This window comes from Lonchura striata, chromosome 2, assembly GCF_050655825.1.
Source record: "Lonchura striata isolate lonStrDom1 chromosome 2, ASM5065582v1, whole genome shotgun sequence".
NCBI classification, from domain to species: Eukaryota; Metazoa; Chordata; class Aves; order Passeriformes; family Estrildidae; genus Lonchura; species Lonchura striata.
The window spans coordinates 3,460,565-3,487,912 of NC_140704.1; the positions used below are offsets into that span (position 1 = coordinate 3,460,565).

A 27,348-nucleotide genomic window follows, 5' to 3' on the forward strand; every position below is an offset into this window, starting at 1 on the left:
AGTTTCTTCATGGAAGCTCTACCCAGGCTGAAGTTCTGGTCATAAAATGTCTGATTTTAATGTGTTTTGTGCTTTAAGTGGTTCCAAACAAAGAGGCAGATGCCACCACTGGAAGAGTGGCAAGAGCAAACTACAGACCTAACTTGGCTTCAGCTTTCTTGTGGAAAAAAATTGAGAACAAAAACTAGTTTAAATGACAAAGAAAAGGCTGACTAAGAAACTCCACAGCTGCACTTGCCTTGTGGAAGTGACTCACAGGGAATTCAGCTCATAACTGGATGGATAAAGGAGAGCTCAGTTTGTAATTCTGTCATAATTACACCCAGTCAGCTGATTTATCATATCAAATACTAGCCTTCAATATGAAAGAAATTGGGATTTACACATAATAAATGCTAAATGCATCAGTGAAAGAGTGCTCTGCACGAAACTCCATATTTAAGAGACAAAGATGTGGGTAATGCTGATGATTTTCTGAGAGTGTGGCCATCAGGTGTATTCTCGTGTCTGAATGGTCACCCTGTTCACACGTGGCTCTGCCTGACATCCAGAACAAACGAGGCTCTGGAGAAAAACCAGACCTTCAGATGAAGGAAATTGCTCTCATCCCACCTATCACTGAGATCTGGGAAAGTGAGGAACAATCAGGGCAGAGTCAGAAAATAAAACCTGTAGGTCTCTTTGTTCTGAAGGACACTGATGACATCATGAGATGAAACATTCAGTCTGGCTGAGAATTGGGAGGGAAGTTAAACACCAACTACCTTTTCCCCTAATAACTCATGACACTCCACAGACTTCTGCCTGCCCCACTGCTTTTCCTTATTTTGAGCTGAAAAAAAGTGAAGGAAAAGGATTTGGTTCCAGTTTGACTCACCGTGGAGATAAAACAGTGGTTTCCATCCTGCTCAGCATAAAGAACCCCGTCCTTAATGAACACAGATATTGCACGGAGGATGAATGAAACAAAAAGGTTCATGTGGATGAAATTCCGAGTGCAGTGAAGCTTCCTGGAGAGGAAATAGGAAGGGAAGGTGGGGGAAAGAAAAAGAAATACAGAAGAAAACAGTTTTATTTCATGGAAATGTCATACTGGGCCTGAACGCACTTTACAACAGCAGCTTGGGTCAAAGAAGAGCAACATCTAAGCCAAGATTGTGTTAGTACTGGCCCTAAACCTGAGAGAGAGGAGGATTTGGGGATTTTATTGTAAAAAGATGCAGAGAAACATAAAGCATACAACAGAATGAGCCCAAAGGAGCTTGTGAAGTTTCATAAGCCAAACCCACAACTTCTCCTGCTACATTTACACTCTGCTGAAATGTGACTTCTGGAGTGTGCCCAAGCTGGAGGAACAACTCAGCTAGAGGATTTTCCCTTTATTATTCTATCTCTGGTTAAAGAGAAAACCTCTAACTCAGTTTAGGGCAGCTGAGCTCCAGCTTCCCTCCTCCAGGGCCCTGAGCAGCTCCCTGGTGGTGTCTCCACTCACCTGAAGCGACACAGGATGACCATGGCAGTGGTGAGGGAAACCAGGGAAGTGCTGTATCCCACCGTGTACAGAGCCTTCACCGAGAGATAGTAGTAATCCTTGGGAGGCAAAAACCACAGGGTTAGAGGGTTCATCAACAGCCACACAGCTGCCAACGTGCAGGGGCCACCAGAGGCAGGATCTGTGTCTTTGCACGGCTTGGCTTCTCCTCATTTCCTCTGAGATCTCACTGTGCATCAAGCTCTGCTCTAGGGCTGGGTCTGCACACCATGAGGTTATTTATCAGTGAGCTAGCAAAAGTTATCAGTTTTTTTAAAGTAAGTATCTATAGAAAAAAAAAAAAAAACAGTTGGCTAAGAGATTCTTTATCAACAGGGACAACCATTGAGGGTTAGCCTGCAATTCTAGAAGTTCCAAGCTATAACAACACTAAAAGCTCATCTTCTATAAGTATTCAATACAAGCCCAGGAAGGATTCAGATCTCACTTCTCACAGTTTTCTACCCATGTGTTGCAGTAAGGTAGAAAAATCATAAAGAAAGGCTTCATAAAATCAGGCCTGCTCTGGCTAGCCTGCCATTTCTTCTAAGGCAAGCTCGCACTTTGCAAGTTCCCATGTGAAAGCAATCCTGGTGGGAGCAATTTATTAACATAACAATCTATTCCTGGGTGAAAAACAACTTGCACCTGTATAAACTGTTTTTTACACCATTAGATAGAAAATTGAAAACTATCTCTCACAGCTTTCCCTGAACATATACACCAAGAGTTTGAGTGACCAATCAATACAGATTAACAACTTGTTAATAAACAATAAAGTAATTGGCAAGAAAACTACTGACCAACTGGTCTCCCACACAAGTAAATAAAAGGATAAATATATATAAAATAAAATAACTCCTGAATAAAAAGGAGTTATGTGAATGAAGAATGGCTTTTTCCACTATGAAGAAAATGGAGTCTGTGTGATTTATTCCAATACCCATGTACATCTGATTGTTTGTTCTAATCATTATCAAATGACAAGTAGGCTGGACAGAGAGCAGTCTGCTACTTCCCCCCTCCCCACTTCATTTGTTTTTAATTATGAGATTAATTCCCACCTGGTTATCAGACTCTGTCTCGTTCTCATCAAAGCCACAGGCATCGTAATAATGAGGGAAAGGTTCGGACCAGCCATCTTCAGTACAATTCCTGCTGATGTCCCCTGTGCCAAGGGCAAGCAGGAATGTGAGATCCCAAGAAAAAAACACCAGGACATCCCTTCCCTCTCCTTGGTGCAAAGAAAACCCCACAGTTCTATTGGTAGCTCTGTTTATCTGCCTGTGCATAGATTTAATTCTGGAAATTTAATGAGGTCTTCAGTGATCCACTCCTACAACAGCAGGCACTTATGGATGGCTATTAGTACAGTTGGTCACCAGAGAGCAAAAATATTTATCCAATACATTAAATTTCTCCAGGCCACCAAAAATCTCACTCTCCTAAACCAGGGGTCAGCTAAATGTCCATTTCTTTCAAGAAGGCATCTGGTGACTCCAGCTTTGATGAAGGTATCTCCACTCCACACAGCCAAAGGGGAAGTGCAGTGATTAAAAGTAGGCCCTCTGTGCTATTTTTAATGGTTTATATCTGAGGGACATGCATGGGACTGGTGAGAAACACCAGAGTAACATGATTTTTTTGTCCAGGTGCTGGAAGCTAGTCAGGATACTGTGGAATATCTCAGATAATCATGGGTTGTATATCCATGGAGAGGCAGCTGGATGCCTCTCCTGATAAGACACATCCCACTCGTTTATCTCCAAGCCCAGCTCTGATCTCAGAGTGACTTTGTTGAAAGGGTCTACAGAAAATGAAGGAACGTGGACTGGGAATCTCTCTCCCATCCCTCTCTTCATGGCAATGTGTTCTTTCCTGTCGGAATCTGTGGTATTGATGATTCTGAGATTGTAGAAAGTCTCTGTCTGTCAGCCCCGCTCCAAAGCAGAAGCCATAATTGGTCTGTGCTGGTTTCCAGGTTGTTTATTCTGTTGATCTCTCACATGTTCTGCTGCCCTGCCCAGCTCTGTCCTGCAGGGCAGCGTGTGGGGCTCTGCCCTCAGTGGGATGTGACAAACATTAAATACCAGAAACTCCCTGGGCTGGATTTACAAGAACGTGCCAATATCTGTCACCTACGTTGGACAGTGTGTCCCCAGCCTGAACCAACAGAACAATGCCAACACCACAGTGAGACATGGAGGGCGTGAAGAAGGAGAAAAAGGACAAGGCACACCCAATTTCCTCCATCTTGTCCCCTTTGGACCCCTCATCTAGAATCCTAAAATTTTACTTTTGCACCCGTGCCTAACTTAATTATTACTTATATCAAACCCTCAGAGCTGGTAATTCATCCTGTAAGATTGAAAACTCTTTTCCATGGGCAGAGATCACAGCCAGTGTCTCTGGGGGCTCTGTCCAGGGGGGTTCCTGACCCCTGCCAGGGTCCCAGACCTGCCAGGGCAGCCAGAGGAGTGCCCTGGACTCCCACACTTTGCTACCTCCAGATGCCCAGAATGACCTCAGTTAGTGAATTTAGAGCTTCTCACTTTCCTCTGTCTATTAATTATTCCAATCCTGGTTTATAACAATTTTAAGCAAATATTGGCTTAAATACCTTTTTTGGCTAATCTCATATAAGAAGCAGCTCCTAAATGGTTTCATTAATAAGTTTAGGCTTTAAAACCATACTGTGAATGAAGAGTTGGGGGCAGAAGTGGAAGAACCTCCTGACACTCATTTACCTACAAAGCTGCCTGAGGTAGGACAGCCCCTGTGGGGCTCTTTTGAAGCACCATTATTCGTCCCAAAGCTCAATAGCTTTCCCAAAAAAATAAGGATGGGCTGCTGCTGCACCTCTTCCTCTTCAGCACAAAGGAACAGCCTCAATTAATCAAACTTTCACTTTTTGGAGTTTCAGTTGCACCTTGACAAAAACTGATGGAAATTTCCATGTTTTGGGTTTGCTCTTTGCTATTAAAGTTGTGCTGCTTTGCATTCTAAGAGTAGTTTAATCTCTCATAACCTTATTTTTAACCTTATTTAAGAGAATCTGTTTGCCATCCATGCAGCAGAATATATCTCTTTAATCACAGCATTTGTTTAAGAAGATTGCATTACTCGGCAAAGTTTGTTAAATTACTCTTGCACATTCATCCCTAGTTTTCTATGAGAAAAAAAAGCACTGAGTCATGGTCCTGATTTCCTTTAACACCATTTAATAATTACTGTTAAGCACGTAGATATAATTTATAGCAGCACACTACTTAGATTGCAAGACTTCATAGAGGAGGAATAAATTTTCATAATATTTCTAGAAGTAACAAAGCAGAAAATAAGTCATAACAATTAGAACTGATTAGAAAATAGCACCAAAAATGCAGGAAAAAAAAAATCTGAGAGCTTCTCTTTTAACAGAGAGATAAATAAAAAGAGAGACAAAAATTTCCATGGTTCTGTTTCTTACCTAGGAGAGACTGGGCTGTGCTTTCCAGCAGGTCATAATCACCTAGAAAAGTGGAAATTGGGTATGAAATTGTTTTGATTGTGTTTTCTATTAGAGCCCGAACTGGTCTCAGTGGAAAGCAGTGAATGGAGTGCAATTGATTTTTATTTGTTTAGATCAGGCCCAAAGGCAATAAATACTTGGTGCTGCCTTCTCAGGAAGTAAACACAGCTTTACTTGAGAGTTTAAATCAAAGCTGAGCCTCTACATTTAGAACTAAAAACACATACAATAAACAGGGGCACATTTTATTGTAAAAATATAGAAGTCAAATATGATTTCTATAGGAATTTACATTTATAATCTTTGGGCATTTAAATACGACCAGTTTTCAGAGAATTAATGAAAAATTGTTTCCATCCATCAATGACAAAGAGCAGTAATTAATTGCTATAAATAAGATAATTTTGTAGCTTTAGGAAAATTCACATTGATTTATAAAGACTAATGAGATTTTTAATTTCACTTTTTGTGCAAATATTATAGTTAAGTACCAATGTATCACTGTCACAATTGTTGATACACAGACAACTTTTTAATAATCTGAAATTGATGTCTGCACAATTTTCGGGAACAGAAATTCCAAGGATAGAGGCAGCACAACTGATCTTACCTGCATGGGTTTGCCCCAAATTATCCACTTCCCAACCTGCAAATAGAATGAAAATAATTAATTCATAATGATAATAGGTTGCAATTTAATTTTCATAAAAGTTTGACTTCCATAAAAGGAATGGATGTAGTCCAGAGGAGACCTGCAGGTATAATCTTTATTTTTGTATTAGTCCTGTATATTTATGTGTGGAAAAGGATTTTCAGAAGATGGGATATTGTTGAATATCTGGTTTCATGATGTTTCATCAGACTCTAGGAAGAAAAAGAAAAATGGATGTAGGAGCATTTTTGTGGATTTTTAAAAAATTATTTTTAAGGGAATTTCTTGAAGTAAGGAAGACCCACACATTTCCAAACCACTGTGTCCAAACCCATGGTGCTTAATACCCTAAAAACACAACTATCACAATGTGAAATGTCAAAACTTTGGCTTTACATTAGAAATCTCCCTTCGTTTTGTTCTTCCAATAAAAAAAAATTAAATTATTGGAATGATGCCAAACCAGCCTCCTAACTTCCTGTGCACAACGTTTAATCCGAATTGGGCTGAAATCAGATTTTCCTGGATCCTGGGTGGATTTTGGCTCAACTGGGGATGCAGGAGGAGCTGCCAGGGAGTGGAGCTGCTGCACCATGCACAGAGGAGCCTCAGGGAGCTGCTGCAAATCGCTCTCAAAAAACATTCCCAGCACTTCACTGGCCACTACAGCAGGTTAAAAATTCATTTAGGTTTAGTTCTGCATCCTCCAGAGTGGCCACAGGGCATCAGGGTGTTTCCCTTTTAACTCTGGTGGTCAAATGTTAATTAGGGACTGAAAAAACCTTCACCAAATTGTATGAGAAGGGTTTTGTTAAAGGTGAAATCCAAATAAAGATTGATTTTGATCCTATGGGAAAGGAGAAAGCCTCTAAAGAAATAAAATAATAACAGGAGGCCTTTCAGCATGGTGTAAAATGTGGGGATTTTATTTTATCATTCATATAATAATTTAAAATTCCTTGATTTTCTGTGTCTCCTCTAAAGTAAATCTGATGTGCTTTTATAACTTTTAAGACAGAAAAAAAGAGGGTTTAATGTGAAAATGATGGTGAGAGTATAGAAAACTCATCTGAAGCATCAGGCAGGCTGTATTGTGATTTTTGACGGATTATTAAACATCAATCCTACACATCCAACCCACTGGGGACTCTGGAGGGATGATCCTGGAAGCCAAGCTGAAAACACCCACAGTCTCCATCCTTCTCTGCCCTACTCCAGATACTCCCAGGCCTCCACAGGAAGAATTTAGCCTGGATTTTAGGGAAAGGTTCTTGCCCCAGAGGGTGGTGGGGCACTGACCCAGGGAATGGGCACATTCCCAAGGCTGCCAGAGATCCAGGAGAGATTGGGCACCACTCCCAGGGATACACAGGCTGGGATTTTGTGCAGGGACAGGATGGTTTTGTGGGTCCCTTCCAGCTCAGGATATTCTGTGACTAATTCCTGTGATTTTGTGCAGGGACAAGATGATTTTGTGGGTCCCTTCCAGCTCAGGATAATCTGTGATTCTAATTCCTGGTTATTTGTGCAGGGACAAGATGATTTTGTGGGTCCCTTCCAGCTCAGGATATTTTTTGACTCTAATTTATGTGATTTTGTGCAGGGACAGGATGATTTGTGGGTCCCTTCCAGCTCAGGATATTTTTTGACTCTAATTTATGTGATTTTGTGCAGGGACAGGATGATTTTGTGGGTCCCTTCCAGGTCAGGAGATTCTGTGACTTTAATTCCTGGGTATTTGCAGATGCTGGGGAGGTCTCTAAATTCTGAAGAACAAACATTTTCCTGCAGCCAAGGTGGTTCAGCTGCAGAGCTGGCAGATGCTGCAGCAGTGCTGAGCCCGTGCTCCACATTCCTGGCAGAATGTCAGGGATGGTGTGGTGGGTTCAGTGATGGTCAATATTAGAATATTAGAATGTTAAATAATAGCATATTTGTATGTTCGGCTCTGCAGAATAGTTTGGAGAGACCTTTGTTTCCTCCTAAATCCACCAAACCCCAGGTTTATTAGCAGCCATGCAGCTCGGTTTCAGGGATTTGTTGCTAAAATCAGGATGTGTTGCTAAAATCTGAATGCAGAACAGGGATGTCAGGTTGTGGGGTGGGAATTTTTATCTGTGGGTGTATCAGAGGATCAAATAAAAAGCCACCACTCCCTTATCACTTCTTTCATGGTGCTTTTCACAGCCTCTGCCACTCCAGGCAGCAGCTCTGGTGGGATTTGTCCTCTTAGTGAGGTCACCTAACTCAGCAGCCTGTGCCTCACACTGACCCCCACAAGCAGGGAAGACAAAACTGCAAGGACAACTCCCCAAAACCCCTTTGCCTCATAAAAATCCACTTTTCCTTTATCATTTGTAATTTGACTTTAAAGCTGTGCTGAATTCTTTCTGGAGGAAGATCAGGCCAGTATTATATAGATTGATGCCTGATGTTCCTGACTCCTGCTTATTACAGTGATGGCTGGGAAAAAGACATTTCTCTTAAATTTAAATGTTTTGAATGGAGCTATTTTCCCCCTACAATCTAAAAAGCATGACATAAAATTTATCATTTCATTCTAAACATAGATAGCAGTTAGTTTCATTGATATTAAAATAATAAATTTTAGTTAATTTTTAATTTCATGACATCTGTAATAACAGTTAAAACACATTAATGCAGTTTTTCTGAAAGGAATAAGCTTGTTATAGAAATATTTTCATATATATACTGAAATTATGATTACATTTCACTCTGTTTGGACATTATGAAGGGATCCACTTTTCTAACAACATTAATTTTCTGATTTGTAGTAGCAAGCAAGCCTTGTATTAACATGTATTTCTATATCTGAATTAATGTATATCTATATCTTAATTAATGTACTGAAGAAAGTTCCAGTACAATATTTGTCTGTACAGGCTTTTATGCTTGATTCATCAACTCAACTTTCATTAATAAGTTAAGATACCAGGAAGTTAATTAACTTTACATTGAACATCATGCCCTGAGTTACAACAAAAAGTCAAAGTTCATCTATTGAGTGTTGGGATAAAATGAACACGTATAAAATTGTGTATGTATACACATATACAATTTGTGGGTGTGTGGATATATTTTTGTATTTCTATACAATTATTTAAATACATATATTTTTTTACATATAAAATATATGTGTATATATTTTTATTTCTATTCTATATTATATATATATGAAATATAAACATATAATAAAGATAATGTATAATATTAAATTAAAATATATAAACACATATATAATAGATATGGTTATTTATATTTTATATTTATATATTTTGTATATATAGATAATTATATATATAGAAACAGCTATTACATTAATATAATATAAATATACATATTGATACAAATATTGATATAAATATAAATACAAATTTTATATTTATATTTATATTTATATTTATATTTATATTATTTATATTTATATTTATATTTATATTTATATTTATATTTATATTTATATTTATATTTATATTATTTATATTTATATTTATTTATAACATATATAATTAGGTGTATATAAAAGGACATGAGGGAACATACAGCCACCCCATGCCTTTGAATTCCTTCATGCTGCAGCTACTGCCCTGCCCTCAGACAGTGCAGATTTCTCTATCCTGCAGCAAAATATGGATATTTATTTGACAGAAATCCATGGCATTGGTGCTGCTTCCTCACATGTCTGAGAATGAAATGGAGTTCAAATGGATTTGCTTTGGGCACAACATTTGACATGTTTACATAGACCTGACCTTGCATCTAGAGGGTTGTAGGGAATCCCAGACACACTCTCGTTTTTCTCAATATTACCTCAAAATATTGTTTTTCTGGGTTATATTTTCACCTTAGTGCCTTCAAAACTGTAGAGAGACCTCAATAAATTTATTCTGCTGTCAGTGATGGAGTGGGCAGAACTACAGGACCCTCACTGCGTGGGCTTTCCCAGGAGCCTTCTTGTTTTCCTGCTCTTAGGACACAGTGAGAAATTGGTCTGTTTGACTCCACTGATGAAGAAGAGAAAGCCCATTAATATAACTATGCAATGGTTCAATAAAATGCATTGCACTCTCAGAAATGAAGAATAAATAAAATATGATTTTCATCTGCATTTCCAGTGGAAACATATTTTTCAGGGGTTTAATTCAAGGGTTACATTTACAAGGGACTTTTGAGGAGAGCATGTAGGGACAGGATGAGGAGGAATGGCTTTAAACTGAAAGTGGGCAGTTTTACTTTGGTTATTAGGAATGAATTCTTTACTCAAGGGGTGGGAAGGCCCTGGCACAGGTGCCCAGAGCAGCTGTGGCTGCCCCTGGATCTCTGGAAGTGTCCAAGATCAGGCTGGACGGGGTTTGGAATAACCCTGAGATAGTGGAAGGTGCCCCTGTCCCGGGCAGGGTGTGGCACTTTGTTGTGTTTTAAGATCTTTTCCAACCCAAACCATTTTACAATTCTATTAGTCCATGATGGTAACATCTTAAATGCCATGATTTATGTCTTATTTGAATGACACCTCATTCTTCTCACATGTTGTTAAACCCAAACTATGGAAATAAGGACACGAGAGCAGATACTAAACAGTGCCTAAGAACAGCACTTATTAAATCAATAATTGCTCTTATCAGTCAATAAACTCCTGAGGGAGCTGCTGTTTTCCTTGACTCAGGATGGTTTATCCAGTGTATTGACTGGTTGTGTTATTTGCTGTTTGACCAGACTTAAGTAAGTGTCACTCTTTGGGAAGCAAATCTACAATTAATGCTTTAATTGACATTGTTAATTAGATGTTATTTGCAGCAGTGCTTAGAGATCATAAAGAAGATCTATCAGAATGCTGAGTTACCAGTTCTAAAGACCAAGTAATGAAAATACTCCTTATCTGTGTTTTCTGCAGAAAAAAGGTAAAAGAGGGAGGGAAAAAAAAATCCAATGACTTGCCAATGGCTCCCCACAGAGTTTGTGGCAAAGACCCAGACCTTTCCTGCCCTTTTCTTGCACATTTATCAGACTGTCCTCTTTGATTTCTATTTACTGAGACCCAGAACTCATAATTCACCCCTCACTATGCAACAACTGATGAAAAACTCGATGACAGCAGTTTCTCCTGGTTTAAAGTGGACAGGGATGGGGAAGCTGAAGCCAAGAACCAGCCTGTGCACGATGAGCCTCAGAGCCTTTTAGATGTCCCCCTTGGTGCCAAATCTGTGCTGGCTGCTCTTCACCTGCCTGGTCTCCCGTGGCTTTGTTTATCTGAACACAACTCGCATTTAACCCTTTTGTTCCAGCGTTTGTCCCTTATTAGTGGCGGGGCGGGAGGGGATGAAAGGCTTCCAAAGCTGTTCAGTCCTGAATTGGCTTGCCCACACTTCTCCCATAGTCCTGTTGTTCTCATCGCTGTACTGTGGGTCGGAGGGCTGCTCCACAAAAGTAATTCTCCAAAAGGTTTTGGATTTTGACAGCATTAAAATCAACGTGCAAAGCCTGCGCTGTTTTTACTGCACATTGTGTCCCTACAGAAAGCGCAGCCACTGGGGCAGGGAGAGGCTGTGGAAAGCATTTACACCCCCTTGTTATCCTGCTGTCCAGCTATGTGGGTAACAAGCAGGCTAGGCAGGAGTTTAATTTTCTCCTTCCTGCCTTATATAGCACTGATTAGAAGTTTTGCATTCAATTCCTAAATACGAAATAAACCAGTGAGCTCTCACACCCGTCTCCGCGGCATCCATCCACGCTGAGCCTCTTCTGCCTTCCCATGGCTGCCTGCTGCTCTCCTGCTCCAGCAATCTGTTCAGCCGGCTGGCAGAGCCACAGTCAGGAGCAGCAGGCTACTTAGCAGCTTTTCTGCAGCGCTCTGAGCTCCCCACACGGGTTCTGCTTCCATACCCTGCCCGCTGTGACCCTAGAAGGGGCATCAGACCTCTGCCAGTCCTGTGCCTGCACACACATGATCCTACACTCATTATCCAAACATCCCAGCTCCTTTGTTATGGCTCTTTGTGTTTTCCAGAGAAGCTGTGGCTGCCCCTGGATCCCTGCAAGTGTCCAAGGCCAGGTTGGATGGGGCTTGGAGCAACATGGTGATGCCTCAGTTTTAGCTTTTATATTTTCAGATTCTCTTCTGCTTTAGTGTGTGGGTCTGGCTCCATATCAGGGCATGGTGAGCTCTGCACAGAGAAGGGAGACAAAACAATTCCTGCTCCAGCTGGGCACCAAGGACAAATGATCCAAACCTCAGCCCAGGAGCACAAACAGCGTGGGCTGGAGAGAGAAAAACAAGCAGGGTGGGACTGCCTGGGCTGGAGCTGGAATGGGACAATGAACTCCAAGGTGCCAATGGAGCAGAACTGATCCCAGGGAGAGCCCCCGGGAGCGCTCGTGCATTTTGGGACCATTTTGGGTCATTTGGGTGCAGCCCTGGCTGGGCTCTGGTGCTGCCCAAGGTGGATCCATGGAGGAGATCCTTTAATAAATCCCTAATTTATTCTTTAGCTCTGTCTGGTCTTTGTCCTAGGTCAGTCTTCACAAAGCATCACCTGGATAGTGGAAGGTATCCCTGCCCATGGCTGGGGGTAGGAACTGGATGATCTTTAACATAATGTGCAACAGAAACCATTTTTTGATTCCATAGCTGGTTGGTTAATCCAGGGTTAGCAGCTTGGGCTTTACAGTTTCATTATCAGGATCTGTAGGAAGTAGCAGGCAGGCAAGGGCACAGAGCTCATGGCCCTACAGGTGTACACACCTTTCCCTGAGTTAGGTGCTTCCCACAACAATTTCCAGAGCTTTGTGTCTCTCCTGCCTCATGCCCCATAGCCAATACTTTAAACTACAGATTAAAAGTCATTTATACAAGAGCAGGAGGTGACAGGTTAATGGCTTCAAACTGACAGAGGGCAGGGTTAAATGGGATATTAGGAAGAAATTCTCTCCTGTGATGGGGGGGAGGCTCTGGCATAGGGTGCTCAGAGGAGCTGTGGCTGCTCCTGGATCCCTGGAAGTCTCCAAGGCCAGGTTGAATGGGGCTTGGAGCACCCTGGGATAGTGGAAGGTGTCCCTGCCAATGGCAGGGGGTGAAATTTAGAAGACTTTTAAGGTCCCTTCTAACACAAACCAATCTGGGATTCTATTATTCTATCATTTACTGTAGAGCTCCATTTACCTTGACAAAGGGATTTGTGAACATAACGCTCACAAAGAGACAGTACAAAATGAAGAGGTGTTCATTTTATTTAGAAAACAAGAAAACTGGGGCAGAGAATAATCAAGGGTAAGATTAGGAAGCCTTTTTCATATTTGTGTGTTTGAATAAGAGCTGGTGCCTAAGGACATCTGAGTACCTGATCCTGTGGGACAAACTCATTCAATCCAGTTTATCTACCTGAAGATAAGTTCACCTGGATTTTAAGTCTTCTCCCACAAAGGACAAGAGAGACTGGAATTTCCAGAGGATGGCTGTGTTTAGATATCTGTCCCACCATGAGAGGAAAAAGCTTCTTCTTACCCAGAGGTTTGTGCAAGACACTGCAGTAAAGGCAGGGACAGACTGATACATAATTAATTTCTTCTATATCCCAGTTTGCATTCAGGGCACAAGGACATGATCCAGAAATCATGGGAGAATTCTAGTGAGGTCCCATATGAGAACAGAAAGGCCAGAGCACACAGGGCTGGCTAAGGTAGGACAGATTCACAGGTATGATCAATAACATTTAAGGGAAATCATGGCTTTATTCTTTTCTTCCTCTTTCCTGTTAAAGGATGTGAAACTCGAAGTGGACTGAGGTCACCATAGCAACTAAGCATCATCTAAACATTATGTGAGTCCTTCCTTTGAGTCTGGCTGTCACAGGAGCATCCATCAGAGGGCAGGATCAATGCAATTACTATTGAAGGGTCTCCTAGGGATCATATTTGAGAGAAAAACAAAAGTTTTTTCCTACAAGAACCATGAAAAAAATTGAAACATTGCCCAACGGAGATTGTCAGTTCTGAAATAACTCCTAGAGAAGAAAGCAAATAAAATGCCTCGCTCAAAGGTAAGCATGAATGTGTGCCCACCACACCTAAAATCCTGCAATCACCTGGAACTCTTTTCCCCAATCATTTGGGTCAAGCAGAGAAACATGAGCAGAGCAAAGATTGTTAGGAAAGGTTTAAGGATCTGCTCATGTTGTCCCTACAGTGATATTTCAATCCATTACCTTTGGCAGTCCAAGTGTTCTCCAAACCACTCAGCAGCTCTCAGCATCTTCCACCCCTGCATTCTTCCCAAAGATGTAGGATCTTCTTTTTCCCAAGGCCAAATTAGATCATAGACAAAGTTCTTGAGCTGTGCTGCAGCTTTCCCCTGACCTCTACAGCATGTCCCCCTGCAGAGCTCCAAGGACTTGATCTTCAGCTGAAAAGCTCTTGCTCATCCTGAACGTTTGAGTATCAGAGGCACAGAGCCTAATGTCCCCGTAATTTGGTGGGAAAGGCCATAAAATGTCTTTTTTTTTTTTTTTTTTCTGCTAGAAAACATCTGAGAGGCCTCAGCTGCTTGATTAGAAATGTAGATGCAGTTACTCTTCTTTGATGACAGCATTTTCCTCCCATTTTCTTTCCTCCCATTTTCTCTGCATTGCAGATGGACTTCATGATGCTGTGACCATGGAGGCTTAATTATAGCTTGTCCTCCTCTTTTTGGAAGAGCTGGAGGAACCCTATGCCTTTATTGCTTGTGCAAAGCCCAGGGATGAGAACCAGCTGGAAATGTTATCTAAAAAGTGCCATTTTATATTTATTTATCTTTTCAATTTTTTTAATCATTTATACATAAAATAAACCTTTGCACTGAACTTGATTATGACTGCTATGTAGGATCTTATATATAAAATTAAGGATAAAACAAAGGTTTCAGAGTCCTGGTTGCATAAATAAATAAATAAATAAACAAACAAAATAACCTCCAATGGCTTATTATTATTCCCATGATGAGAATGATGGGATGGGTCATACATTTTTTCCAGAAAAAACTTGGTTACAGGGCTGTCCTTCCTTAACTTTCCAAGCAGGATGTTGGAATACTTATCCAGGCAAAACATCCTTGAAGAGAAATCTGGACCTTTGCATTGATCTTTTGCCTTTTTGACCGGCTAATGCAATTTCCAATTTCCCTCTGCTGCAATGCTGACCTTAATTTCAGCAGTAACAACAAATCCCTGCATCTTTTACCTCAGTAGAAAATATGCACACAATCTTCCAGGGATATCCTTGTTTTTAGGAGACCCCTGATCTTTACCAGTCACTCTTTGTTCCTATCTAAACAAAAAACTATCAATACATAACCCAAACTAATATAAACTGTAACTTACAAATATTTCCAACAGCTTTCAGTTTGGGAAGTCAATGATTTTTGTTGTCTTTTTACCCAGTTTGGGGGTTTTGTACCATTTTCCCATGTCAGTTTTTAAAGGCTTTACCAGGACTGTTTCGTCAGAAAGGACACAAAAGATAGAGCATCACTTCCCTCCTCATTAACTCTTCTCTTGTCATCCTATTCTAATTGATCAGGGATAACATCCAAACTCAGGCACAGACTGCTTCCCAAATCCAATTAACCCCCTGTTCAAAAATTCACTGTCCACCCTCAGCATCTTTAGCGCAGCAATTATGAGGCTTGGGGTTCTTACAGAATCAATTAATCAATTAATTAGCACAACACTTGAGTGTTTCCCTGTGTTTTAAATGGGATCAGTGGCAGATTACTTCCAATTTCTTGGGATAACAGAACTCGTTGCCTGAGCACTGACTGAGTTCAACCAAGAGAAGAAACAAGGCAGAGTTTGGTTCCGAAATGTGAGCATAGGATGGAATTCCTTCTTAAACTCTGATACCTGATTATATTCTTTATTCTTCTGGATTTTAATTAGGAACCCTCAATCCTGGTATCAATATAGGATATATTTTATGCCTTTGGTAACAATTAGAATTTTCTCTGTTGCACATAGTGGACCATGTTTTGTAGTAAATGTAGCAGGGAGTGTCCTAACCTCAGCACTAGATAACCTACCTAAATTGCTGGAAGATTCAGTAAGAGCTGCTCATATTTATTATTTGCATTTGTGAATGAAAAAGTTTTCCAAATGTGGAGCATATAGAAGTGCTCAGAAGATGTCAATCATAACTTGTATTATTTTTTACTGCAAACCAAAGGACTGAAAATATCTTCATTTGTGATCTGGTTATTGAGTTTCATTCCCTCATCCTTTTGAGTGTGTTTATACATTCCAGAATGTTTCAGCTGAACATTGCAAAGAAAAGAAGATTTTACTTCTGTAGATTTCCATTGCCAGCCAGTATAATCTGTGTATGGAAAAAAAATAAGGGGAAAAAAAAAAAACAAAAAAGAGAAAATTCTCCAGCTGGGAGTGCAGATCACTGTGTTAGGGCCATCTCTAGGTCTTGCTGTGTCCTGCTGAAAGGTACCATCACAGCTTGGCATGGTTTTCTTCTTTTTACCTCTGCAAAGATGCCTTAGAATGCTTTAAACACATCTTGTTGTGGAGTGGGTGTTTCTGGAGCCAGTGCTGGGAAGGCACTGGAGAAATAGTGACGTGCAACAGAGAGGTCATGGAAGTGACAGCTCCTGCTGGAAATAATGATTGATGGATAGCAACCAAAGAAATCCATGTGGAAGAGGGAAAAAAATTAATTTTTGGGAACTATCTAGGAGGAAAGGCACTGTAATCTCTATTTTACAAGATGAGAAAAGACTCAGGAATTAATATGCTTTTTTCCATTGGAGAAAAAGAATCTCCAGTGGAGAGATTTTGAGAATGATACTTTTGTTCACAGCCTGCATCTGAAAGGAATGAAAAATTCTGATTCTGGAGGATCAGAGAGGTGAAATGAAATTTTAGAAGGCAGGGTTGCCAAGCACACAGAATTTCACTTTGAACTTTCTGCATGATGTTGACAGCAGCTCAGAAATTATTCTTTAGTTTAATTGCATTGACGGTGAAAGCAGAGCAGATTAAAACCAGGAACAGCTGGTATTTTTAGCTAAATACACAGCTAATTTTTCCAAAAAGCATCCCTCCAGATGACAGCTTCGTTAGTTAATTTTTCTTTTGTAGTCTCTTTTATTTTTTTTACTTTATATGGAAATCGGACACCCAAGTAAAGGCAGTCAGATTCCTTATCTGAAATTCACAAAAGAAGTAGTGACTTTGTTCACCTCCAGACAAGCATTTTAGAGGGGTCAGAGAAAGCATCTTCTACTAGTGCCCATTGATTTCTATTTACTGAACCAGAAATCCACGTGCTCGCTTCATAAATTTGCATATAAATTTAAATATCCAAAGCCAGGTGAGATATTTCTCACCCACTCGTTAAGATTAGCACACCCCGTGATTGCCCTGTGATTATGTTGTATCCTAAGTGCTTCAGAGCACAAATTTTTAAAAGTATAATTTAAAGTAATTGCTGCATTTGTAAAACTAATCTGTGGTCATATAAAAATCTTCCTGTATTAGGAATGATTTTGCTATTAATAAATATTAGTGTCCATGCCCAGCCTAGCTCCATATTCTAGAAACAGTGCAGCAGCCAGAGGACACTATAACAATCCCTAAAATGTGATTATCCATGTCTTAGAAACATTATAGTTCTGTAATGACCCGTTATTTAGGGAACCGTCATGAAATGTAACTTTTTTCATTAAACCCTCATTGAACAAATACACTTGGCTAATTAAAATTAGCAGCAATGATGGCAAAGCTGATGCTGATTCAGCCAGGAGCGTGCTTTGGGATGTTGATAATTCCACTGTGGCAAGCACATTTCTCTCCCTCTCAAGATTTTTCATAGAGGTGCACATAGAGAAATGAAAGAGAAAACCATTTCTAATTCTTCTCCTTCTTTTTCCCATGTGGAATGTGTTTGGAGAATTGTTTACCTGGGGTGATTGCTTGGTTGGATTCTGGTGAGGATTGTTTGAGCCTGGTGACCAATCCAACCCACCTGGGGTTGGACTCTCAGAGAGGGTCACGAGTTGTGTGAGAGTCAGAGAAAGTAGTATGTAGTTTTAGTATCCTACTCTTATATAACATATTAATATATTTTAACATAGCTATAATAAAGAAATAATTCAGACTTTAAGTCAAACATCGTCATTTCTTCCCATTAAGTTCACCTGCATTTACAATAACCATAATGAAATATGACTTTTTTCATTAAACCCACATTGAACAAATACACTTGGCTAATTAAAATTAGCAGCAATTATGGCAAAGTCGATGTTGATTCAGCCAGGAGGGTACTTTGGGATGTTGATAATTCCACCTTGGGGTCAGCAGTGCCATCCCAGCCACATCTGCTGAGATCCAGCTACTCCAGGTTAAATGTTTATTTATTTACCTAAGGAATGATGAATCTTGGGTGTGTTCCTGGTGAAGAGATGTGCAAAACCCCCTCAAACCCAGCCCTACACGAGGTAACAGCTGTCACTTTTACTGGGGATCCCATGAGGAGATAAAGGAATGGGACATATGTTTCCACTGGATGGAATATTCTTCCTTTAGGGTCGTACTGTCCCCCTGCCACAGGCCAAATGGGAAGCACAGTGTGTGAGGAGATCTGTAAATCCTTGTAAAAATATTTTAAAATGTTATTTCAGCCCTTGATTTTATATAGGTAAAATAAATAGAGCAATAAATAAATAAATAGATCTCATATATATAAACCTATATTATAAGCTTATATTATATATATAAAATATACAATGTATTATCTATTATATGTTCTATATAATATATTATATATAATAATTATATATAAAATATACATGATCTATAATCTATTATAATCTATTAGTATATATAATCTATATATTATATATAATATATAATATTATATATATTTATTTATTTGCTCTTCTAAAGGCTATCTCATTTTTATTGAAGAAAATTATATTTCAATGTACACAATTTTTATTATTTCTGTTTAAACACTTTTAAGTAAATAAATAAAATCTTTAAATAAATAGAAGCCGCAAATATAATAAATACAATAAAAATCCTGATTTTATTTAAATAGATAAAATTTTAAGTAAGTATAAAATAATATAATAACAATCTAATTTTTTAAAATTTAAATAATTAATTCAAATTTAAAATATATTTATATTTAAAAGTAATTTTTCCAGTAACAGGTAACCACTTACTTAAGACCTGGAATAGGTCAAACTGAGTTAATTTTGTTTCTAAAGTGGGCCACGGGTTAGTTGACATTGGTGATGCCTGTGCCTTGGAATGGCTGTGTTAAAAATGGGGATTTCAGGATTCCTGGAGCTGTGTATGAAACAATGTCTCCTAAAAATTGTGCTCTGTGTGTGTGGTGATGCAAAAAAACCCCCAGATTTTGGACTCAAGGCTGTAAATTAATAATTAATTGGTAAAATGAACTTTGGGAAAAAGGATCCATGGTGATGAACTTGTCCCTCAAAGGACGGTGCTAATTAAAGGATCTGCAGTGGGTGCTGGGAGCAAAAGGAGCAATCTGTGTTAATTACCAGCACGGGGACAGAAGGATGTTTATGTCTCATTTCCTCAGACCATGAAAATAAGCGTGATGGAACTTCTGCCTCCCTCCAGAAATCTTTAATTCCCCCCTGACCCCCAACATGGAGCTCCTCACTGCTCATCTCAAGCCTATGTTCTCCTCCAGCACAAGCAGAACGTGCTCTTTTAACATTTTAAATATTTTAACATATTTTAAACATTTTAAATATTTGCTAAAATAGATTCCAACCGTGTTCCCCAAGACCCAAACACAGATTTGGGTCCCCACTGAATTCAGTGAGACCCAAGGGCAGAATATTCCCTTTAGCAGCTCAAATTTGTGATATTTTCATGCTGTGTTGTCTGTGGAGGCTTTTTTTTCACACCTTCCCTCTCACCCTGTGCATATCTACACACAAATATCCTGGTTTTCTGCAATTTATTTATAACTGGAGCCCAGCTGGAGAGATTTTGATGTTTCTTTATCCTGAGGATCTAAGTGAGGTTTTACACTCGTGCTGGTCACAAGGTTTTACCAGGCAGAGGTGAAGAAGAAAGAGAAAATACTTTACCATCCTCAGAGATGATAAATCTGAAGAGTGCAGGACACTTGACAAAGACAATTTCTCCCACACTTGCAGGTTTCCAACATGTGATATTGTCCCACATTCCTGGGCAACCTGTGGAAGAGCAGGAGGGATAAAATATGTTAGTGGTGGAAATCCATCCCTTTCCTCACACTGTTACTGAGCTTTGTGGTTGCTTCTTCCTTCTAAAATAAAAAATATTCTTGTTTGGAATAATAACCAGTGTCATATTCCCTGGGAAAAAATATTTTTCATTTATAGGAATAGCATAAAATCCTTAGTGGCATCACATAGTAATGGCCAGAGTTTATTGTCCTAGAAGATGCCATTCCTTATTCCCAATTAAATCACTCCAACATGCCAGAAACAAATTTTCCCTTGAGTATGAAACCTATTTCCATTTAGTTATCTTTCAGAAGTGCTGGGTTAATTAAAAAAAAAAACAAAAAATACCCAAAAAAAAACAACAACCCTTATGCATCATATAATTTATTAAATTCTATTAATTTCTGTTGGCTTTAATCCTTGGGAAGGTTTAGGAACTCACTCATTTTGGAATTTGTCTGAAAACTGAAAATCAGCTTCTGCTTCATGCTGCAGCCACTTCAGTGGATATACAAATTCACTTTTCTGTCCCACTTATTTTCTAAGGAAAAATCCTCCCTTACCAAAGAACTGTCCTAACATCACTCATTCTTTTTACTGCAGCTTTTACTCTAGAGAATATAAACTCACAATGTCAAAAAAGGATTTTTTTTGACCTCTGATGATTTCTTGCATAAGCTAAAAATAGATGCAGGCCTTTAATAACAGTTCAAAGATGAGGCTTCAGGTAAAAATCTTTGAAATCAAGGTCTGAGTGGTTAAAAAATCCCAATTTCCTGCTACATGAATGCAGGAAGAGGTGATGGGACTATGGGTGGGAGCTGTCTTCCCTTGAGATATAAGAAAAATTCATTTAAAATTTATTGTAAATACAGTAAAAGAACCCAGCTCCTGCTTCTTTCTGGTCTCTGTGCCAGAGGTGTGAAAAACTGGCTTTCAAGAAGAATAAATCTTCCTGTAATTCTGCAAATTCTTCCTTTAATTCACCATTTTACCAGCTTACAAACTTAAAAGGCTTATCCAGTGTACACAAAAACTCAGAGCAATCTCTCAAATTTCCTACTAATATTTATAAAATTACTTAGTGAGTGAATCTCAAGTAAAAACCATCTTTTGCCTCAGCAGGACAAGAAAAAAGAACCAAACCTAAATATTTCCATTGTTTATTTGCATTTGACGTTGAGATTGAGCAAATAATCCTGTCAACTGAAAAAGAGCCTCCAGCTCCACGATTTTCTACGAGGTTTTCTGTCAAAATTCTCTCCCTTTGACTGCATGCCAAGGGAAATAAAACCTTTAGGAAAAGCAGATAATACTTCCAAGTGTAACTTTCTGCCTGGCACGAGTCCAATATAGCGAGATGTGGGTGATGGACTTGTAAAATCTGTGTGGGCTCCACCAGCTCTGGTGTTTCAGCAGGTCCCCATCAGTGGAGGAGGGATCTTCTCAGGACTGGATTTGGTGTCTTTTTTTTTTTTCCCATCAGCTTCAGCAGTAGCAAATCCAGTCCTATTTTTTTTTTTTTTCTAGTCCTATGTTTTATTTTTCTCATAAAAATATAAGGCTGAGCATACCACGTGTGGTGAGTAGAGCAGATCTGAGCAAGTTGGTGTTTAAAGAATTAGGTCAGTGTCAAACAACATCATTGTGATGTTCAACATCATAATGACAAGACCCACCAAAATATAAAATTGAGGCAAAAATGCTCAGTAAATCATCACAGAAGCTGGAAAAAAAAACAAAGGAATCCTTTACGTTTGCTCCTCTACCTCTCTTTTCCCACTCCTATCCCAGATTGTTTCGTTTGTCAGATGAGGATGTCATCCCACGAATGCTGTAATTCACTAGAATATTTCTAGAAGTCTCAAAACTTGGGGTTTGAAAGGTTTGTACTCTCTCAACACAAGGTAGACACATTGGGGTGCAGGGCCAGAAGTTGGACTCAATGATCCTCGTGGGCTCCTTCCAGCTCAGGATATTCTGATTTTATAATTTTGTGATACTGTTTATGTACTAAGGATGGTAATCACGACCACGTTGAGTGCTGTTAGATTTTATTGTCTTTGATAGCTTCTGTCTGTCCAGGCAGCAGGAAATGCATTTTCCATGTAAATCTGAGGATGTGCAGCAACAGGTTTATAGCTCACTGAAGTGTGGCATTATGTACAAAAGTAAATTATGTGTGAACATCCACGTTAATGAGACATTTGCTTACAAGGGATGCTGGAGATAATCTGTGGTTAATGACATCTTTGGAGAAACACCTGTTGGTCTTGCTTGAGTTAACTGTGTTGAAGAGGAATAGGAAAAACTTCCTTATTTCTTATTATTATTTCAACAAAGATGTCTTCCAATATTATCCAGCAATGGATAATGCAAACCAGAGAAATGCAAGGATATCCTCAGGCTGCAGAACAGGAATATCCAGAGTGTAAATATCACATGGCAGTGTGGGTGAAATTCAGTTATAGCAGGTGGCTGATTTTGTGGTAATTCCATGCAGAGATAAAAACCAGCCCCATTTAAAAAGAAATTACAAGTTCATTGTGTCAGAAAACACTGATGTGCTGACATTGGGAGAGAGGGGAGAGAGAAGCAGCAAGTCAAGTAATTTACCTTAAAATAGGGGAGAGATGGAGATTGTAAAGGATTCCCCACCAATAAGAACATTGTCTGATCCCACTTGGAAAAGTGTATTTGAAACAAATGATTTAGAGGAGCAAAGAAAAGGGTGACAATGTAAAACAAAATAAAAATTAAATAGAATAAAGGGCAGCGTGAACAATCTCCCTACATTTGTAAACCTTGCTGCAGCCAGCAATTCCTGCTGGGTGAAATCTGCCCGCGGAAATCAAAGTGACTTGAGTGTGAAACTGCCCAGCAGGGTCTCCTCTGACAGTGGCAGGGTCTCCCCACTGCCCAGTGACGTAGGGATGCCCAAGAAACCTTGGAAAGAGGTGCCTCACACACTCCAATTGAAGCTGGACAAATTTTCCTAGCTTTTACCAACTTAGGAAATCAGTAATAACAAGGAATAGTTTTAAAGAATAAGATTTCACGTGGGAAGGAATGAAAAAAAAAAAATTACAGATAGTGGTCTTGTGTTGGAATCTGAGGTATTGATGATTCTGAGATTGTAGAAAGTCTCTGTCTGTCAGCCCCGCTGCCAAAGCAGAAGCCATAATTGGTCTGTGCTGGTTTCCAGGTTGTTTATTCTGTTTATCTCTCACATGTTCTGCTGCCCTGCCCAGCTCTGTCCTGCAGGGCAGCGTGTGGGGCTCTGCCCTCAGTGGGATGTGACAAACATTAAATACAAGAAACTCCCTGGGCTGTATTTACAAGAACGTGCCAATATCTGTCACCTACGTTGGACAGTGTGTCCCCAGCCTGAACCAACAGAAAATGCCAACACCACAGTGAGACATGGAGGGCATGAAGAAGGAGAAAAAGGACAAGGCACACCCAATTTCCTCCATCTTGTCCCCTTTGAACCCCTCATCTAGAATCCTAAAATTTGACTTTTGCACCCGTGCCACACTTAATTATTACTGCTATCAAACACTCAGAGCTGGTAATTCATCCTGTAGGATTGAAAACTCTTTTCCATGGACAGAGATCACAGCCAGTGTCTCTGGGGGCTCTGTCCAGGGGGGTTCCTGACCCCTGCCAGGGTCCCAGACCTGCCAGGGCAGCCAGAGGGGAGCCCTGGATTCCCACAGTCTTGCTAATGGATTGTCTTGGAATCAAAATAATCAATAACAGAATTACAGATTCATTAAGGTTGGAAAAGCCCTCTTAGAACATCAAACAAGCACTGCCAAGCCCACCACTAAACCCTGTCCCCAAGTGCCACATCCACATGTTTGCTGAACACTTTTAGGGGTGGTGATTCCATCACTCTTCTGTTCAGACTCTTCCAATGCTTGCCCACCTTTCCAGTGAAGAAATTTACCCCAATAATCCAATCTAAACCTCCCCTGGCACAACCCAAGGATATTTGCAGAAAGCACAAATCCTGCCTTGCCTTCCCATGTCTGCTCTGCAACCTGCAGCTGGAATTTGGGGAACACTGTGGGATTCACCCCAAATATCAGAAAGTGGTGCAGAACTTGGCAGCTGGTCCTGGGTAAAGGCTTCTGTCCATCTTATAGGATGGGCAGAGAAGTGCTTCCACTTATTCAGTTATTCCACTCATTCATCCCTCTCCTTTGAAGGATGGGTGATCCCTTGGGAGACCCTATTCTGTGCTGCTGACTTTTGAGGAAACACAAAATCATGCAACTGTATATTAAATCTGAATTAGTGTATCTTCAGATGTCTAATTTTTTTTCCTCACCCATTTGCTCTGCTCAGCAAAGCAAATTTTCCTCTGTAGCTCAAACAGAGAGACTTTCCAGACAGGAATAATCCCATTTTAAGGTGGCACTGGTGGGGAATCACCCTGTGCAAGTGGACTTGCATCTTCTCACTGACTACACTCAGTAGAAGGAGGGTAAGAAAAAGCTTAGTTTAGACAGCTGCCTTTGAAATGGTTTTTAAATGATTGTATAATTAACATTTTTAAATGTTTGTATAGGTGCTGTGTGGTCTTTTGGGGTAGAAATGAAGCAACTCTGTTCTCTGGTTAGAGGGATCACCAGTGGCTCCACAATCTCCTTTGGACACTTCCCAGGCCTGGGAAAAGGAGTCCAGCTGAGGGCTGGGACATGTCCCATAGGCTGCTTTTAAAAGCCCTCATGGTGAACCCCTGTATCTCCACCCCAAACTTGTAAAAGGGGATTAAAATTCATGTTGAGACTGTGAGCTCCCTGTGACTGGATCCACATTGTACTTGTATTTAAAAAAAACATAGTCCTTTCTGCTGAAGCACAATGTTCATGGAAATTTTGTGTGAATTTCTACATGAATTTCAGATTGTGGGTTTTATACTGTGGATTTTATATAAATTTCATGCAAAGCCCATGACGCCCAAGTTTAAATTCCACATTGTTGAAGCTGAAGGATGTGCCTCACACACCTAAGGATGGATCTGACTTGGCAGCCACTGAAAAAAGAACAGCTCTTTCATAAAAGGGCCAAATTTATTAACAAGAAAACTACAATTATTTATCATTGCAGAGTGTTCTGATGCATTTTTTAAATTATACCCAGCATTAAAAACATTCCAGTCATCCTGCCTCCATAGAGGTCCTCAAAAACCTTGCTCTCATTTTTCATTTCACACTCTCCCTAACCTGCTACTCCTGGCAGCTGAAAGGCTCCCACTTGCCTGAAATTTTTGGACAAGCACCAAGAGGGAAAAAAAAAAAAAAATCCCTAAAGCAAGCCATGCTGGCAGGAGAGCAGTGAGTGATAAACAGCTCTTCTGAAATTGCTGATGGTCCTTTTGCCTGGAATTGGAAGAAAAATACTCAAAACAAAATTAGGATTGATAACATCAAGACCAGTCTTTTAATGAAAGCTTTCAGTTGCTCAAAATATCCCTGTGAACAGGCATGGCATTGGATTTTCACAATTTTTATAAGTTTCATTAATTAGGACATGTAGAAATTACATGCCATAATGGACTGGTTGCCCTGGTAACCCACCCTTCCCCACTGGAAGCCCTCCAAGGGGCTCTTAACCCTAAAATTTGTTATATCTCCCAAGTGCTAGTGCAAAACAGGACAATTACCTTGTTAGAAATTATTTTCTTCTAGAAATTCTAGGTCTTCTCTCCAGAAATTCTAAAATTAGCCTTTCTCTCATTTAATCTCATTCTCTCGTTGCCTTTTCTAACCAGGGGAAGAAAATGTGCATTTCCAGCTGATAATTTATCTTAGAACAGTTTGCCCAGAGAAGAAGTGGATGTCTTGTCCCTGGAAGAGTTCAAGGCCAGGTTGGATGGGACTTGGAGCACCCTGGGATAGTGGAAGGGGTCCCTGAGACTAAACAGAATTTTAGGAAGGTGACAGAATGTGTGAGAAAGGGTAACTACTGTACTAAAGTGTCAGAAAGTGCTAGAAAATCTATAGCCAGATATTAAAAATCTGCAAAGGTACAAATCTATAAAAAAACTAAAACTCATTAGGCATCAGTCTCTTATATTCCTCTTCTCCTCTGTCTAGGGCTGAGAGTCACAGTTTACTCGTGAGTAGATATGAAACCAGATTTTAGGCAGCCCCATAGGTGAAGTTCACTGAGTTGAAGGAATGGACTTAATTTTAAACCACCTGAGAACAGGGCCCGTTGTCCCTCATCACCTCAGAGTCACTGTGCCACCAGAACTGTGTAAAAACTTCTCTTTTTGGTGGATCTGTGTCCTGTTTTCTTGTGCTTTTTGTAGATTTTGTCCTCATCTTGCCCTAGTGCAAAATACTTCTTCTCATCCCTGACAAATTTTTGGCAAGAGAAAGTGCAAAGCTGAGATGTTTTTTTAGATGGCAAATCCTCATGTAGTAACTCCCTATTTACTCCTTCCCTCCTCTAAAGAAAGTGGGTAATTCCTACCTGTCCGCTTCTCTATCAAAATTATTATTTTGATATTTTTCTTATATCCAGCACCCCTTTTTCAAAAATGGGGGACTGAGCAAAGGAATGAGTAACAGTGAAATTTATGGATTCATACAGACAGGATGTAATAGACAAGAATTTGCATAAAATTTCTTCCCTTGGCAAATCAAGAAAAAAAATGTAATTACATAAATGTTAGACTTCTGTATTTTTCATGTAGAGAAATAAAGGCCTGAGATGAAAATCCACCCTTCTGGCTTACAGCATTCAGTTTGATTTTCAGTTCCTCTCCACATTTATTGGTTTAAAATATCACCTTCAAGGTCGTATTGCCTTCAGGAGAGTAATATCAAAGGAAACGTAATGTAACAAACCAGCATATTAAACTGAATTATGTGGTGCACAATGACTTCTAAAGGGCACACTACATTTAAAGCCTTTCAGAGAAAGGGGAATATGAGATAGGAGCTTTCTGTTCCTTCATAAATCTGGATAAATACCAAAATAAATAAAGGCTTGAGCGTGGCCTGGGTATGGGGATATGATTTCCAGAAGTAATTGACATTTCAAAGTGCAGGTGTCTTTGAGGAGCTCCTGCACAGAAATGTTGTTTCTGGAAGTGTTTGGAGTTGGGCACCAACCCTGGAGCTCTGTCAGACCCAGCACTGTGCAATCCCACCCCAGAGAGCCAAAAGCAGGGTGGGCACAGGACAAGGGAGGGGATTCTGTTCTTCTCTGGTGAGATCCCACCTCCAGCACAGAAAGCTGTGGAGCTGCTGGAATGAACCCAGAGGAGGCCACAGAAATGGTCCAGGACTGGAGCCCCTCTGCTCTGGACCCAGGCTGGGAGAGCTGGGGGTGCTCACCTGGAGAGGAGAAGCTCCAGGAAGAGCTCAGAGCCCTGCCAG

The 27,348-nt window shown here is 40.0% G+C and overlaps 1 protein-coding gene across 11 annotated transcripts in view; it reads right to left on the bottom strand.

The window, feature by feature from the left end:
* ADCYAP1R1 (ADCYAP receptor type I) overlaps positions 1-27,348 on the bottom strand; it is a 152,700-nt gene that overhangs the window by 46,140 nt on the left and 79,212 nt on the right. For all 11 annotated transcript variants that reach the window (XM_077789654.2, XM_077789646.2, XM_085562859.1 and 8 more), the window contains 6 exons: positions 19,829-19,936; positions 5,653-5,688; positions 5,001-5,042; positions 2,596-2,699; positions 1,493-1,590; positions 878-1,010 (listed from right to left, as the gene is read on the bottom strand). In XM_077789654.2, coding sequence (XP_077645780.1) covers positions 878-1,010; positions 1,493-1,590; positions 2,596-2,699; positions 5,001-5,042; positions 5,653-5,688; positions 19,829-19,936 — 521 coding nt within the window. The remainder of the gene's footprint in view (positions 1-877; positions 1,011-1,492; positions 1,591-2,595; positions 2,700-5,000; positions 5,043-5,652; positions 5,689-19,828; positions 19,937-27,348) is intronic.